Below are 13,230 nucleotides of genomic sequence, written 5' to 3'. Positions count from 1 at the left end.
TGTGACCGTATAATCAACTAGGCAATCACTGCAGTATGTGTGTGACGACTAGGTCCTCACGTCATGAGAGCAGAGACTGTGGTGCCCAGCTCACAACCAGCACCCCAGCAGGAAGCAGAGCCATCTGTCTCGGACGCGAGGTGTCATGACACCCAGATACCCTTGGGAAATTACCAAATCTTGCCAGGAGTGAGACTGTCACCCTGGGACCCCCGGGCCTCTCTGCACCGTAAGAGCATCAAGCCAATCCTTAGTGGGTGTCAGGAGGCCTCTGTCAGCCTCGGCCCTACCTGACTCTTCCATATTGCAGCACGCCTAGAAAATGGTTGCATTGGTAAGGCCCACGCGGGTACAGGAAGGAGGGGCTGACAGGTAGAGGCCCCACCTGGCCTCACCAGGCTGCAGGCTTCTCTCCTGTGTACCTGCAGGCCCTGGGCCAGGAAGCTTTCCTCTGACCGCTGGTATGAGAGACACGCCCGCAGCTCCCTGGCTCAAGCCCAGACTCAGTCAGGGCCTGTGGCTCCAGAGCCCCTCCGAGACCCAGACAGCAGGGACTGCCCACTCCAGGGAGGCTGTGAGCCGCCGCTGCTGTATTTGTAGACGATCCCATTTCTTAGCCATCTTTGATGCTCACGACTAATGAAGACAGCAGGGCAGGGAGGCCAAGGCCACGATACGAGGGGACAGATCCTTGGGATCCCACGACCCTGTTAGCAGCCTGAAAGGCACCTCTCTGGGCCCCTCCTTTACCACCGAGACTCCTTGACCCCAGGGACCCAAGGTTTTGAAAGTCTTTGCTGAGCAACCCAATTTCTTCATGATGATAACTTTTTCCCACTTGACGGAGAATAAGAGGCCATGTGGGCACCTGTCAATAACCACAGGGAAGCTGGTACCTGCTGAGTGCTCAGGACACCCAAGCCCTGAACAGGGGGCTCCGTGTGGCCCCTGAGTCCCCAGCTCAGGCTTCACCGTCCCCCTCTTGCAGAAGAATAGACAGAAGTGGGGGGAACCGTGCCACCCCCGCCGTCAGCCAAACTCCACTGGGAGGGGGTAAGCCCAGACTCGCCCCTGCCCTGCGGTGCCTCCTGCCACCTGTCCTGGCTCAGGGGGTCACAGGAGGCTCCAGGCCAGTGTGGGCTTTCAGGGAGGACAGCCAGGGAAGAGCTGTCACCTCTCTCCTTCCCCCACTGGCCACCCTCCCTCCCTCCCTCCCCACACTGACAGAGGCTAAAAATACCCTTCCGTCCCCACGTGGCCGCCCTGCCCAGCCCAGCCCAGCCCAGTCATATCCCAGCAGGCCCTCCATACCCCTTGGCCGCTGGGCAGTCCTGCTCTCCAGCCTGAGTTCTGAGACAAGGTCCAGGTGCCGACTGAGAGGTAGGGTCTGGGGGGGGCAGATGGGATGGGGAGGTGAGGACCAGGGCTGGGACCAGAAGGGGAGGGTGGGTTCTAGTCAGACAGCTCAGTGGGCTTGGAGATCACAGCGCTGGGTGCTTTGGAGAGACCCTGCACACTGGCTAGGCCAGGCCCCTCAGCGCGGGGTAGGGGCTCAGTGGGCCTGCTTCCTTCCAGGTCCTGGCTGGGGAAGAGGGTGAGGGTGGGCCGGGGGAGGCTGGACCACACCTCTGACTGCAGCCAGGGCCACAGCGTCCAGCCCCTGGCCGGAGCTGGGTTAAGGCCCTTTGGTGTCCTGCCCACTCTGCCCTCCTCTCTCCTGGGCTGGCAGGCACTGGGTGGAGGCTCTGAGACCCTCTGGAAGTGCCCGCCCCCCTGCTGGAACTGCGGGGCAGCAGGTGTCAGCAGACAACCTGAGGCCCCAAGGGAAGGTGCTGGGCACCCTGGCCCGCTGGTCCCTGGGGCTGCAATACCTGGAGAACAGGGACACAGCAATGAGGGGAATGTGAAGCCTGGGGGGGATGGCCGCCTGACTGATCTCCTGCGCTCCCCTGGGAGGGAAGGGCAGCCTTCATCCTGGCCAGAGAGACTACTGGGTCAGGCAGGATGGACACTGACCAGGGCTCCCTACCAGTCCTGTCTGGGCAGAGCCCAGGCAGGTCCTTGGGCCCCTAGGTGGGTTCCTTGGGTGCTTCCCTGCTCAACTCCCGCCAACAGCACACCCGCCCCGGGGCATCCGTGGTGCACGGTTCTGCTTATGGGGCTTTGTCACTCTGAAGGCTCTTGGTTGACCCAGAATTTTGCACTGGCCTCCGCTTTGATGGGTCCGAAGCTGCCCCCTGGTGGACAGACAGCTTTTTTGCTGTGTGGTAACTCGGGGTGAGATCACCTGTGCAGAACTTTTCTTTCTCTGGGGCGGTTTTCTTAGGGCAAAAATATCCGAAGATCATAAAGAAATATGCACATCATTAAATAAGCCCAGAAAAGGATTTGCTGAATCAGGCAATGTGAACAGTGACCGCCCTCCGGAAAGTTTCCTCTGCCTGCTTATCTTTACCAACCTACGCCCAGCGACGTGTAACCTGGGGGTTCAGGGCCCAGGCCCCCGAGCCTGGTTCCCCCACGTCTGAGCTGTGTGGTCTTGGACAAGCGACCTGAGCCTTTTTTGCCTCTGTCTCCCCACTTGTAAAAGGGACTCAAACAGCACCCAGCTCTCGGGGTTGCCGCGAGGGCTGAGTGATGAGTATTTGTGCAAAGCTCAGGATAGGCCTGGCACGTGGGGGGCACCGTGACAGCACAAGCTGCCACGGGGACGTGACCCCTCGGCCCCTTTCACCGCCAGCCTCTTAATCGGCAGATGAGGAAGCTGGGATCAGAGAGGGGCATGACTCACCCAAGGTCACCCAGCAAGGTCATGGCCAGTGAGGACCTATGGGGCAGAAACTATTCAAATGCCGATGCTCTCCCCAGCAAGGTGGGATCTGGGAGCAGAGGAGGCCACTTGGGGGTTTGGGGGGCCACAGGGATCCCCACGCTCCAGGAGGTCTGTTCTGCATAGCGCAGAGGTATGGAAGGGGGGCTGAGGCTTGGTTCTCTTGCTGGCCTGTCCTGCCCTGGTCGCTTGACCACGGCTAGGTCTCCTGCCCTCTCTGAGCCTCAGCCTCCTCCCTGTAACCTGGGAAAGACACTGCCTGCCGTCCAGGGCTGTGGGGATGGCTTAGGTGACAGGCTGGGCGAAGCGCTTCACACAGAGTTGATGCTCAGACCGACGGGCGGGTGGATGGGTGACTCGGGCCAACGAGACCGTCCCCGTGGCTGACTGTGCTGGCTCCTCTCCCTAGGAGCCCGTGGGGACGCCCGTGAGTAGGTGGCCGCGCAGTCATGGTGTGGAACGTGGACGACCTGGACTTCCACCTGCCCTCGCATGCCCAGGACATGCTGGACGGCCTCCGGCGGCTGCGCTCCCAGCCCAAGCTGGCAGACGTCACGCTGCTGGTGGGTGGCCGGGAGCTGCCCTGCCACCGGGGGCTCCTGGCACTGAGCAGCCCCTACTTCCACGCCATGTTCGCGGGCGACTTCGCCGAGAGCTTCTCGGCGCGTGTGGAGCTGAGGGACATGGAGCCTGCTGTGGTGGCGCAGCTGGTGGACTTCGTGTACACGGGCCGGCTGACCATCACCCAGGGCAACGTGGAGGCGCTGACCCGCACGGCCGCGCGCCTCCACTTCCCCGCCGTGCAGAAGGTCTGCGGCCGCTACCTGCAGCAGCAGCTCGATGCCACCAACTGCCTCGGCATCTGTGAGTTTGGGGAGCAGCAGGGGTTGCTGGGTGTGGCTGCCAAGGCCTGGGCCTTCCTGCGGGAGAACTTTGAGGCTGTGGCACAGGAGGATGAGTTTCTGCAGCTGTCCCAAGAGCGGCTGGCCACTTGTCTGGCCGGCGACCTGTTGCAGGTGCAGCCGGAGCAGAGCCGGCTGGAGGCCCTGCTGCGCTGGGTCCGCCACGACCCCCAGGCCCGGGCCCCCCACCTGCCCGAGCTGCTCGGCCTGGTGCACCTGGACGCCGTGCCCCGGCCCCGCGTGCAGCAGCTGCTGGCCACGGAGCCGCTGATCCGGGAGTCGGAGGCCTGTCGGGAGGCCCTGTCCCAGGGCCATGAGGGGGTGAGTGACGGGTGGGGAGTGGGGAGAGGAGCTCCAGAGACCCCACCGGCATGGGGACAGACAGTGTGACGGGGGTGTCCCCAACCTTGCAACTCTGCCGCCCTTGGGCCGGTTACCTGTGAGGGGGTCGCAGTTCATCCCCAAGTACAGGTTGCGCCCCTGTGTGTGCCATATGCTGGACGTGAGGGGAGAGGGACCCCAGAAGTGGTCACTCCCAACCCCTGTCTTGAAGGAGCCCACGGCTTGGTGGGGACAAACCTGGAAACACACCTAAGGCAGCATGAGAAAGGCCAGCGCTGGACTGTGGGCATCCTCAGAGGGTCAGGCAGTCACGGAGAGCTCTCCGGAGGCGGCGGCATCTGAGCTGGGCTTTAGAGGAAGGATAGGAGCTCGGCAAGGGGGGAAATACTACAGGAAGATGGCACAGCTTGTGCCCAGGCAAGGAGCACGGACAGGCGTGGCAGCCGGCCACCACCCGCCCCTCAGGAAGCTGCTCGAGCGTCTATCGGGTGCAATTTCCTATCTGTGCTGGAGGTGGGCCCGGCGGGTGGACAGGTCCTAATGAAGCGACGGGCCAGGGGAGCCGAAGTCTGTCTGCTGCCGGGCAGCCTTGCTCAGAAGGACTTCTTAGGAGCCACGTCAGGGGATAAAGACGTGGCTCAGGCCAGGGGCGGGGTGTGTGGTGGCAGATACTAACCGCTGCTCCGCCAGGCAGAGGGCGGCCTCGTGCTGGAGCCAGCTAGGAGCCCCGCCCACTAGGTCACCCTGTGACTGAGGGTGGTGGGAGGGCAGGTCTGAGAGGCAGTGGAACCCCGGGATCCTGGGAGCTCTGGGCGGTGGCTACTTACCCAGCCAGGTAGGAGCATCCCAACATTTCCTGCTGGGCCATCCCAGCGCGACCTGCCACAGGCTGGCTCGGGGAGCTGGGCTCCTAGTGGGGAGCTGGGGAAACGTATGGGCCTTGGCCGCTCGAAGGGAGCAGGTCTCACGCGCAGGCACACCAGGACCTGCTTCCCCCCCGCCTCTCCCGGTCCTGAGTGCTTCTTACCCGTCGCCAGCACGGCGTGTGGACATGTGCGCGTGAGTGCACACCCACGCACAAGCACACCCGGGCACGCACGCCCTGCAGCTCGCCCCGCCCTGGCACAGGGCCACATGGAGGACCCACGGCTGCCCCCAAATGCCCCGGCCACCCCCCGCCGCAGAAGCCACCTTAGCGGCCTGCCGGCACCCGGCGCCTCTGACCCCAGCCCTCCCGGCCCCACAGGCGCTGCTGGACCTCCCGCAGGAACTGGAGGAGGTTCTGGTGGTGGTTGGCGGGCGGGCGCTGGAGGAAGAAGAGGAGGAGGGCGCCGAGCAGCTGGCTCCCCGCCCCGGGAACTTCGCCTTCTACGACCCCAAGGCCAGTGAGTGCCCGTCCCGGCGTCCAGGGCACGGGCCCTGTTGTCCCCACACCCCGACACGGGCTGCACAGAGAGCGGGGCACCCACCGGCCTCGCGGGGGCGGGATTGGGGGCTGCAGAGGAAACCGGGGCCCCTGCAGGGGAGGGAGCTGACCGTGCGGGGCGCTGTGGCCCCCTCTCCCTCCAGCCTCAGCCCTAACTTTGGGCCCTGGGGCCCTGGGTAAAGGGTCCTACCGCCCAGACGGCACAGTGTGGGAAGGTGGCCGCTGGCCGGAGTGGGAGGGCGGCCTGACCGCTGCTTCCTCTTGGCACCCCTGCCCTGTGCGCCCAGTGGAACCAGGTCCCAGGGGGTGGATAGAGGGCTGGGGGTGCAGGCAGCCTGGGGAGTGAGAGCTCAGGCTCTGGGTTGGCCCAGCGGGGCCCTGATTCCGGCCTTTGAGCGGGTCTCTCCACCTCCTTGAGCCTCGGTTTCCTCATCTGTGAGATGGGCTTTGTAACAAGGGGCCAATGGGAAGAGGGGCCAGGCCTGCCATCAGGATGGGGCCTCTCCTGCCCGGGAGCCCCGTTACGTGCCCCCACCTGCAAGAAAGCAGGGTTCAGAGGGCAGCAGGACGGTGGAGGGGCCACACTGGCCCCAGGAAGCTCTGTGGAAAGCACTGAGGAGCTGGCCGCTGCCCTGGGGCCGCTCGGCAGGTGGCCACCACCCCCATGGCGTCAGCGGCTGGCGGGCTCCAGGAAGTCCAAGACCGGCTGTCCCAAGTCAGGGGCTGACGAGAAGGGATTTGGGGGCTGACGTCAGGAGCTGAGCCCAGGAGCAGCTGTCCCTCGGACCCCGAGGGGAGGGGGCAGGGGGGCACTGGCAGGCAAAGGTCTGGTGACCGCTGGGCAGTCCCCACCCTGGGGTGACACAGACATGAGTCAGTGGGACACGCAGTCCCTGTCCAGCGGGCAGGCACCCGGCGAAGCCTGGGGTTTCACATGTCCTGAAAACTGTTGTAAACAGTAAACAAAGTCCTCCCAGAGACATCCCCGAGGCCCAGGTCTCTCCCACAGCCTCCCACAAGCACCCAAATGTGTCCATTATAGGACTTAACCACTCCCACACTTATTGCCTCATTTCGGTTTTTTCAAAGCACTTTCTCATCTCTTGCTTCAGTTTCCCTCATGTAGCTTCGTGAAGGCAGGTCCAGCGTGGGTGCATTATCCCATCCCTCACATTAGGGACTGTATTTTTAACAGCAGCTGCCGTCTGACAGACGAGTCTCCTGTAGTCCCCACACCCCCGAGAGATGGGAATTAGCCCCATTCTACAGAGGAGGAAACCGAGGCTGGGGTTTATCCAAGGTCACACCGCTGGTACAGAAGAGCTGGGATTGGGACCCGCTCTGCCTGCTACATGGCCGTGTCTGATCCCCCCCACGCTGCCCCTGGGCACGGAAGGTGCTCAGGATGAATGAACGGATGAGAAATGAGTGAATGAATGAGGCTTGTGTCATAACCCACCTGTGGCTAGTGATCAGGCCCCTTAACCCCTTCCCCCATCCGACTGAGGTGGGACCTGACTCAGGCCCAAGAGGGCCATCGGGGGTCAGTGGGATCAGCTGCAGGGCCAGGGTGAGACCTGGCCTCTGGAGCCTGGACTACTTCTCGGCACACCCTGGGTGCAGTCAGGTGTCCAGTCTGGGTGCCGGGCTCTGAAGGCGGCGTGGGGCACCAGGGGTCTCCAGGAGCCGAGCCTGATGCACACGCAGCACCTGGGGCCACCTCGAGCCTCACCCCACCCGGTGTCCTCCCCCACCTCTGCCCCCAGCTGAGTCCCGCCCCTCGGCCCTCCCCACCGGTGCAGGGACATTTCTTTACCCCTAGAGCGGGGAGGAGAGGCCCCCGCAATGAGCCCAGCCACCCTGACCCCTCTCTCTTCTTGCCAGAGAGGTGGATGGCGCTCCCAGACTTCCCTGACTACCACAAGTGGGGCTTCTCTCTGGCGGCGCTGAACAACGATGTCTACGTGACAGGTGGGCAGGCAGGCGCTCCCCGCCTTGAGCCAGGCTCCCAGCAGCTTAATCCACAGAGCAGATCTGACCCCTGAACGTAATGCCCATGAGAACCAACCCTCACCCTCCCCTCAGTGGGATCCCTGCCCGTTTAGTCAAGGCTCTTCCAGACCTTTCCATCATGTGAAAACAAGGACATTTAAAATCCACACGAGGGTGCAGGGAACCGTTCTGTGTTCTGTCCTACAGCCGGGGCCTCCCCAGAAGGAACTGTGATGGAGGGTGCCGGGGTCAGTCTTCTGTTTTATATCTTAGAAGTTGGGGGGTCCTTGTAAGGTTTGATTGAGAAAAAAGCTTCCACTGGTGGAGGTTTGAAACCACTGATCTTGTCCCGCTTGTTTCTGGGGTGTCCAAGTCACACGGCGAGACTGCGCCACCACGGTCACCCCCCCGCCCAGTGTCCAGCAGGACGGAGGCCTGGCGTGGGGGGAAGGGGGCGGGGCCCTGGAGAGCCCAGGCTGGCGGGCGCCCGAGTGGACAGAGCCTCTCCCGGCAGGGGGCTCTCGGGGCACCAAGACGGACACCTGGTCCACGACGCAGGCCTGGTGCTTCCCGCTGAGGGAGGCAGCCTGGAGGCCTGTGGCGCCCATGCTGAAGGCCCGCACGAACCACGCCAGCGCGGCGCTCAACGGGGAGATCTACGCCATTGGCGGTGAGGCTCCCTCCCCTCGCCTCCTGCCTCCTTCCGGCCCCTCCTCGCCCTCTGCCGCCTGGCAGCCTCTCCCCCCCACACCAGGGCCACCTACTCCCTGGGCATTCGGAGTGAGGCTCAGACGCGAGCCTTGGTAGCCGGCCCCAGGGTGATTCAATGCTCTCCAGGGACGCAAGAACAGGACAAGGAGTCAGTCCCCGAAAGGGACCCATGAGGAGCTGGGGCCTCAAGCTGCCAGCACGGACGACCACTCCCATCCCAGACACTTGGGCTCAGCCCTCAGCTTGGGGTCACCTCCTCGGTGACGTCCCTGGGGTGAGGGGACCCACCGTGCCTCCTTTTGCTGTCACCTTTGCCCACACCACGCCCTCAGCCTGAGCCCAGGGCCCACCTTATCCCCCTTACACCCCAGAGCTGCTGCAAGGAGACGCTAACGGTTAGATGAGTATGGGAGATGTACATGAGATGCGTGTGGGAGTTTCCCAAGGCCTCTGGAGGTGACAAGCTGGCCCTGAGGCCATCCTAGGTGCCCCACCTGTCCTGGCAAGCCCCCTTGCCCTCCGTGGCTGCCGTATCTCTGACCCAAGGGTAGAGGGCACGCGTAGGGCCCAGGGCAGCTCAGGGTCCCCAGGCTCTCAGAGCCCAAGGTGGGCTCCAGGGAGAGCAGGAAGCCCTCCCACCCACGGCTGGTCTATGTCATTGTCACATCCAGAGCAGAGGTGCTGCCTAAAGCCCCCTCCACACTGACTTCCTCTCTCCCACGGAAGGACCCCACCATGTGAGGGGTCGGGGGGGTGGCTTCCTGGGGGCCCCACGGGCACCTCTCCAAGCGCCCTGGGCTCTGAAAGGTTCAGAGAGGCTGGGCTTCACCGTGAGGCCCCATTGCCCACTCTGGAGTCGGGCAGTCCTGGGTCCAGGTGCCCACCCTCATGCCACTTCTTGGAGGTGAGGCCTTGGGCAAACACCCTCACCTCTCCGAGCCTCAGCTCCGCTCTCTGTAAAATGAGGATGTCACCTGTCTCTCAAGGCCGTGCCCCTCTTCTCTTGCCCTTCCCCTCCTGGGGCACCCGGAGTGGTCCCTGCGGCCTCTACAGAGCCCCAGACCCTACGTTTCCAGGAACCTTCCCTCATCCTAGCCCCCTGAAGCCCAGACACCTCCACCCCTTTCGCCTGCAGGCACCACTCTGGGTGTTGTAGAGGTGGAGAGCTATGACCCCTACACAGACACCTGGACGCCCATCAGCCCAGCCCTCAAGTACGTCAGCAACTTCTCGGCGGCCGGCTGCCAGGGCAGGCTCTACCTGGTGGGCTCCAGCGCCTGCAAGTACAACGCCCTGGCTCTGCAGTGCTACAATCCGGTCACAGGTCGGGGAGAGGGGGCATGGGGCACGGGGTGGGGGGGCCGGGGCCGGGCCACCAGTCCCTCCCAGAGTGGCTGAGGGGTAGGTGGGACCCGGGGGCAGGGCACAGGTGGGATCCCACCTCAGTGAGCGGGAGGGTGGGGGCCCCAGGGGTAGGTGAGGCCGAGGGGGGCAGGGCGCGGGCTGCCACGGCCCCATCAGCGGCGGATGGGACAGTCGAGGAAGGCAGGGGACCAAGGGGGCAGGGGACAAAGGGGGTCACCAGCTCAGAGCCACAGCTCCATCCCAGCCTAGAGGTATAGGGGGCTGGGGGCAGAGTGCCCAGGGCGGGGGACAGGGTAGCCCAGCCCTGGGACTGAAAGCTGTCTGGCTGCTGCATCTGCCTGGAACTGGCCTCCTGGGAGGAGCAGTGGCCCGGACCCCCAAGGCACAGTGGGCGCCAGCTTGGGCTCTAGACTCTGTGCCAGGCTTTGGGCCCCCTCGGGAGCCCTGGCCGCATGGCCGCCTGGTGACCTGGCCTGGGGCGTGTCCCCGCAGACGCGCGTGGAGCGTGATTGCCTCGCCCTTCCTCCCCAAGTACTTGTCCTCACCACGCTGCACCGCGTTGCACGGGGCGCTCTACCTGGTGGGGGACAATACCAAGAAGGTCTACGTGTACGACCCCGGGGCCAACCTGTGGCAGAAGGTGAGCCAGCCTCACCTCCCAGGGCGACCCCCACCTGGACCCCAGACCCTGCAGAGAGCAGGCCTGGGGACGGTGGGGTCTGGGGGTGTTGCCACCGAGGGAGGTGGGGACAGTGAATGGAGACACAAGAGCCCAGAGCCCCCCTGAGGATGGGCGCGCCGAGGACCTCGGGCTGCTGGTCACGGAGGATGCTCCGTCCCCAGCACACAGTGCCTGTCCTCCTCCTCAGGGGGCAAAACCGGGCTCAGCCGGGGGTACTCAGGGACCTGTGGACTCAGAGACAGTGCTTCCTTCTTGGTGTCGGCCGGGCCCGAGGGGGAGTGAGTCTCCCGGCCCTGGGGGTGGTCAAGCCAGGGAGGGGATTCCTGAGCTATGGAAGCAGGGAGCAGCCATTCCTAGGCACCCCATTCCGCCCACCCCCATTGCCGCTACTCTCTCCCTCCTCCATCAGGCCCGGGGGAGGGGGCGGTGGGTGGACCCCTGGAGGCAACGGAGCCCTGGCCTTTCTCCCTGTTTCTTCCCAAGAAGGAGGAGGGACAGTGCCCGGAGCCCGTGGTGGCCTCAGCACTAGCTGGGCCAGCAGGGCAACAGCAAGGCCTCTGTGATCCTGCTGACCGCAGCTGTCCCCTGGCGTCAGCGCTCAGCTGACCGGAGGCCCCCATTACAGCGGCAAAACAGGTGCAGGGAGGACCTGCCAGGCTGACGCTTTCTTCCTGGGTCCCGTCAGCTGGGCCCATCCCAGCCCACAGCATGGTTCTGGGTTGGGTCCCAGCTGTGTGGGGCTCCACTTGGTCCTTCCCAAGCCTGGGGGTTTGCCGCCCGTTACTTTCTTCACCTGGAGACCTCTCTCTTCCTGCCCTCCCAGGCTCTTCCAGAAGGGCCCACATCTTTAGCCCTCGCCCCGGGGCCCCCATCCAGGGCACCCCTGAGGCTACGGGCCGAGGCAAGGGGTGCAGGGGCAGGGCGATGGGTCCCATGGGGCACCAGTCAGGACTGCGGCCACGTCGGTTCCCTCCGAGAGAGAACAGCCAAGAGTCAGAAGCGCAGCCCAGCCCTCACCCTGGGAGGGAGCCCTGGGGTCAGGCCTCCACATCTCCCACCCCCTTTGACTCCCCAGCTTCAGATGTGAGCAAATTCAGGCCTAAGAGAGAAAGAGGGGGCTGGGAACATCATCTTGGGAGACAGGAGCAGTGGGGTCTCTCCACTGAAGGGAGAGTCTGGGGGGTCCTGGAGGGGCAGCCGGGGTGAGGTCCCAGGCAGCAGGTGTGCTGGTGCAGTGGATGGAGTGCGGGCCGTCCTCTCTGCATGTCCCCCCGTCCCACCCCGAGGGCACTGTCGCCACCACCCTCCAGTCGCCCACTGGACGCTGACTGAGGACCGTCCACAGGTGCAGTCCCTGAACAGCCTGCACGAGAACGGGGCGCTGGTGCCGCTGGGGGACGAGCTGTACGTGACGGGCGGCCGCTGGCAGGGCATGGACGGCGACTACCACGTGGAGATGGAGGCCTACGACCCCCGGCGCGACACCTGGACCCGCCACGGCGCCCTGCCCCGCCTCTGGCTCTACCACGGGGCCTCCGCCGTCTTCCTGGACGTCTCCAAGTGGACCCAGCCCTTCGGGGCCACCCAGGAGCCCTAAGCCGCCCCTCGGCGCACCTGGAGCAGGCCCGGCTGAGCCCCCGCCCCGGGGGACGGCCCCCTTTCACTGTGGTTTGTGAACCAAAGTGTCGCCGTCCCCTCCAGGGCTTGGGCTGGGTTCGGGCCACCAGGGGACGTCAGAGACACAGCCTTGGTCTCCGCAGCCACCACGCCCAACTCTGAGCTGACCCGCGGGAAGGGCTGGGCCTCTGGAAGCCTGCATGCATGGGAGAAGCAGCTCTCCTGCCCGTGGGGTGTCTGGGACCTCAGAGGAAGGAGCTCAGGGCCGGGGGAGCCTTGAGAGAACTCCGGTGCTCTCTGAATACTGGCCGCTCCTGGCTGTGTGTCCCACTGGTGGCTTTTGGAGGACCTGCACAGGTGAGGGTGACATGGAGGCCCAGGAAGCTGAGGCTGTTGCAGAGGGTGGGCAGCACAGAGCAAAGGGCCTGAGGGGGGGGGTCAGCGTCCAGCCCTGGGGGGCCTGCTTCTGCCTGTCCCACAGCTGTGTGACCACGGCTGGCAGCCGACCCTCTCTGGGCCTCAGGCACATGGGGCTGCCTCGGGTGGGCTGTCTGCTCTCCCTGCCCCCAGCCTTACGTTGGCACCTTGTTTCCAGACTGTTTCTGGGCACAAAGGAGAGCCAGCTTTTTCTGTGTCAGCCCCAGGAGGGCAGCACTCACAGAGGCTCTGAGGGAAGGGGGTGGGGCGTGGGGGGAAGGAGAGAGGGTCCTTCCACCTGCTTGGGGGCTGGGGGCAGAGAGGGCAGCAGGGCTTCCCAGGGAGGCGAGCAGCAAGAGCCAGGATCCCCCCTGTTTCTTGGGGTGGTTTGCTTCAAAACAAAGGCTCTTCATCAGAATGAAGGTCCCCAGACGGGGGCCCACAGGGGGTCCTGCCGGGACTTCGGGGGATGGCCCTTGGGCACTTTGGTGGCTTGCGCCCAGGCGGCCTCCTGAGCGAGGAAGAGCAGCACTTGGAGTGACTCGCGTGGCTCGCGCCTGCCCAGAGCCCCCCGACTTGGACTGGGTCCCCTCGCGGGGCTGGCCCCGCCTCCCTGCTCCTTCTCACTCATCCTGAACAAGGCCAAGTTTGTAGCCAAGGGGATGATGAAGGACTCTCACTGGGTGCTCAGTGGGCCAACCCCTTTGACACAGGCTCCATCAGGGGACACAGGGCTACAGATGGGGAGTTCTGGGTCCAGCCTGGCACCGACCAGCTGAGGTCTCGGGTACTTCCCATCCCCCTCTGGACCCGGGTTTCCTCGCCAGGAGCAGCCCGCAGGCTCCTCTGTGAAGGCATCAGGGACCAGAGGGGCCTCTGACATCCCTGGTTCTGAGGAAGGAATCCCTGGTCCCTCCAGCTTCTATGGATCCAGATCCACTTTGCT

At 64.6% G+C, this 13,230-nt stretch overlaps 1 protein-coding gene across 1 annotated transcript; it reads left to right on the top strand.

The window, feature by feature from the left end:
* Window positions 1-1,226: 1,226 nt before the first annotated feature.
* KLHL30 (kelch like family member 30) lies at window positions 1,227-12,464 on the top strand. Its single transcript, XM_082631317.1, has 8 exons — window positions 1,227-1,380; window positions 3,240-4,053; window positions 5,321-5,459; window positions 7,385-7,471; window positions 8,007-8,162; window positions 9,339-9,555; window positions 10,061-10,208; window positions 11,596-12,464. Exons 2-8 carry the CDS (start codon window positions 3,280-3,282, stop codon window positions 11,845-11,847), a joined length of 1,773 nt encoding a protein of 590 aa, XP_082487443.1. The 5' UTR covers window positions 1,227-1,380; window positions 3,240-3,279; the 3' UTR covers window positions 11,848-12,464.
* The last annotated feature ends 766 nt before the right edge of the window (window positions 12,465-13,230 follow it).

This window comes from Mesoplodon mirus (genome assembly GCF_964341445.2).
Source record: "Mesoplodon mirus genome assembly, chromosome: 8".
In the NCBI taxonomy this organism is placed as follows: domain Eukaryota; kingdom Metazoa; phylum Chordata; class Mammalia; order Artiodactyla; family Ziphiidae; genus Mesoplodon; species Mesoplodon mirus.
Note: the sequence above shows the minus strand (reverse complement) of the source record. Positions and strands in the feature narration are given on the sequence as shown.

Bases quoted from the DNA above. Each gene is read 5' to 3' on its own strand.
- KLHL30 (XM_082631317.1), top strand. From the start codon at position 3,280: ATGGTGTGGAACGTGGACGACCTGGACTTCCACCTGCCCTCGCATGCC. The intron at 8,163-9,338 runs GTGAGGCTCCCT...TTTCGCCTGCAG, and splicing joins GGAGATCTACGCCATTGGCG to GCACCACTCTGGGTGTTGTA. The intron at 9,556-10,060 runs GTGGGGGGGCCG...GTGTCCCCGCAG, and splicing joins GAGGGGGCATGGGGCACGGG to ACGCGCGTGGAGCGTGATTG.